The 3,114-nt window shown below is 46.9% G+C and overlaps 1 protein-coding gene across 1 annotated transcript; it reads left to right on the top strand.

The window, feature by feature from the left end:
- The first annotated feature begins 203 nt into the window (after positions 1-203).
- Positions 204-1,855, top strand: LOC144327921 (somatostatin-like). Its single transcript, XM_077929611.1, has 2 exons — positions 204-604; positions 1,451-1,855. The coding sequence occupies exons 1-2, from the start codon at positions 464-466 to the stop codon at positions 1,661-1,663; spliced, it is 354 nt and encodes a 117-aa protein (XP_077785737.1). The 5' UTR covers positions 204-463; the 3' UTR covers positions 1,664-1,855.
- The last annotated feature ends 1,259 nt before the right edge of the window (positions 1,856-3,114 follow it).

Here is a 3,114-nt window from a genome sequence, read left to right as displayed (position 1 = left end):
CGGACTTGTGAGCGCGCATCTTTGCGGCCAGGGAAGAGATTTGGGGTTGCGTGTGTGTGTGCGCGTTGCGTGTCCTGTGGGAGCAAGCGTCGTCATGCCTCCTCCTCCTCCTCTTCTTTTAGCCCTCCCTCTGCAGACACGTGTCAGCCCCCTCACTTGGGGGGTAACAGATCCGCGCGCTTAATGGGGCGTCAAAAAGCGCCGGGCTCCTTTTTGCGGGGAAGGGGAGTTGATACACCCCTTCCTTGACGTCAGCAAAAGGCATTATAAAAGGGGGGCGTCGGCGGAGATCCCAGAAGCCACGATCTCCCCCCGTAAGCTTAGCAGCGATCCCAAGGAGCGGAGACGTCGCCGCAGCACTCCACCGCAGCAGCCGTCTCGCCCCGTCCCGTCGGGCTCTCGTGTGCTCTCTTTCTCCGCTCGCTTTCCCCGGGAAAGAGCTGCTCTCTCAGGCTTCGCCAGCATGCTGACCTGCCGCCTCCAGTGCGCCCTCGCCCTGCTCGTCTCGGTCGCCCTGGCGCTGAGCACCGTGGCCGCCGCCCCCTCGGACCCGAGGCTCCGGCAATTCCTGCAGAAGTCGCTGGCCGCAGCGGCGGGGAAACAGGTAAGGGACCCAGGAGTCCGAGGGAGGGTGGAGGGAGAGAGAGAAGGGCGTGGGGAGCAGAGCTAGAGAGTCTCTGAGCAAGTGCAGAACCCCTTTTCCTTATCACCACTTCTAAGCAGTGGGAGCTGCTGGATCTGACCCTAGACCTGCTTCCCCTTAATGCAGAGGTAGACTGCCGCTGTCCATAGAGGTTCCACTCCTCAGTAATATAAAGAGCTAAAAGGAACAGCAGAAGATATGTCAAACGGGTGTTTGGCAACAGGTTATTTTATTTTATTTTATTCATTTAATCAGATTTTCCCCAACGACAAACGAAAGTGTAAACCATAAAGCGTCTGAGCCTGGGAGGACAAAAGGACAAAGATATAGTGCATTCATTTATTTTATAAAACCTCAAAGCGGTTTACAAAGAGAATAAAGCAATAAAATTATCAGTCAAATCAGTCAAAACAACTCTTTAAGATATTCAAAAGGTAAACCTGGCAATGAAATGAACTAAAAACAGACTTAAAAGCATTAGCTGTCTAAATATCTAGGTAGGTTTGTCCAGACAAAAAACTACTGATTCCTCACAAATGCGGAATGAGTATATTAGGTGGCACCTGCAACGGTGCCAGCTGCAAAGGAGTAATCAAGTATTGACTCACGCGAAGATTCCCTTTTAACAACAAACAAAATCAAAGTATTCTCCACCTCTGAGTCCCATCATTACTGAGAATAGAGGTTCTGTGAAATCTGGTATGAGCCAGACATTTGCACCTACTGGTGGCCCTGAGATGCAAGGAATCATGCCATATAGAAAGATATATACTGAGCTCAGTCTCTCTCTCTCTCTCTTCCTCAAAGGAATTGGCCAAGTATTTCCTGGCAGAATTGCTCTCAGAACCAAGCCAGACGGACAACGAGGCCCTGGAATCAGACGATTTGTCCCGTGGAGGCGAGCAGGATGAGGTGAGGCTGGAGCTGGAGAGATCGGCCAACTTGAACCCAGCTCTGGCACCCAGAGAACGCAAAGCTGGTTGCAATTACTTCTTCTGGAAGACATTCACAGCCTGTTAGCTCAAGAAACCTCTTCCTTTCCCCCTGTCTCCACCTCAAGCCTCTCCTTTCTTTCCCAGTCCCTTCATGCCAGGAGCTGAAGACTGTATTGTATAAAATTCATTGTTAAGGTGATATGAAAAGGAAAAAAACCACACCTCACTTTGATTTTGAAGTTGTTTTAATAAAACATTCAGTTTCGATTGTACACAATTTCCTTGGCGTTTGTGATTTTTGACTATTTCTTCATGACACACTAACCCCCCCCCCCCACCCCACACTGCACATCACTCTTGTGGGAATGTTCAGGGAGGGAGGAGAGGATATATTGTTAAATAATATCCTTCCTAACTTGTGTTAGCAAGTCCCTTTACTTAGCAGAGTGCCTCCCCCTTTCTAATACAGAGGGTTAACTTGTTGCAGGCTCGTTTGAGCATCTCAATATAAAATTCCTGGTAAGATCCCTTCTTGTCCCTTTTAAAAAGAATAGACATGACAATCTTGTGTTGAAAGTATAAATGTAGTTTACTCACATTCATTCAGTTCACAGTTGGATCCCTGAAGGCAGACTTAGGTTACTAAAGTGTATATATCCCATAAGGGGGTTAGTCCCAAGTGACTGCAGAAAGGCAGTCACTTCTGCTCACAGGTTGAAAGCAAGATGGAGAAGAGGAGAAACAGAAAGAGGAGGGGGGCTGTGTGCCTTTTGGTTTTGTTAACTGCACAGGTAAGGTCAAGCCCACGTCTAGCCACATGCAAAGGAAGTTTTGTCCCAGCCCAGGAGGAAACAGGAAGTTAGACTCTTGGCTGGTACAAAGCATCCCGCTGCATGCCCACTCTAGGAATGTTGTACTTGACTGCTATGTGTTTCACATCCCACAACTCTGATGTGCCCTTTAAAATCCCTCCTTGCAATAAAGTTCCTGCTTCAAAGTGTCATGGTTATAAATTTTCTTTCTGTCCTTCTGTAGAGTTCAGGAGAAAAAGCGATGTCATGATGGAGACCTCTAAAACTATCCTTGACTATGGTCATCTTGAGTTTCTCTGGTTTTAGGAGGATTGAGTCCAGTGCAGGCTCTTCAATTTAATATTTGTTTAACTGGAGATGTCAGAAGGTCTTTTACAGGCCAAGAACATCCTTGAACCCAGCACACTAACTGATGATGGCCTTCATGCTTAAGACGTGTGTCTACAAAAATAAATAAATAAATTAGAAGGAATTTCCAGAATGGTTAGACACGTACCATTTTCACAGATAAGACATTTTGGCAGTGAAATAAACTGACCACACAAACCTTTTAAAGTATATTGGCTCTCGCCTGAAGATATTAAAATTTGTCCTGGTGACAAGCAGAAAAGTCAGCTATCAGTAGCTGTTAGAAAAGAGAGAGACACCAATGAGATGAAACCTTTCTAGCTCAGCCTTCCATAACTCAGTGCCTTCCAGATGTTTTGGACTACGCATCCCATAA

The sequence above is a fragment of the Podarcis muralis genome, chromosome 6, assembly GCF_964188315.1.
Source record: "Podarcis muralis chromosome 6, rPodMur119.hap1.1, whole genome shotgun sequence".
NCBI lineage: Eukaryota > Metazoa > Chordata > Lepidosauria > Squamata > Lacertidae > Podarcis > Podarcis muralis.
The sequence above is the reverse complement of the archived record's forward strand: the minus strand, read 5'-3'. Positions and strand labels throughout refer to the sequence as shown.

Excerpts from the sequence above, each read along its gene's own strand:
- LOC144327921 (XM_077929611.1), top strand. The coding sequence starts at position 464 with ATGCTGACCTGCCGCCTCCAGTGCGCCCTCGCCCTGCTCGTCTCGGTC. Across the intron at positions 605-1,450 it reads CCGCAGCGGCGGGGAAACAG|GAATTGGCCAAGTATTTCCT; the intron begins GTAAGGGACCCA and ends TCTTCCTCAAAG.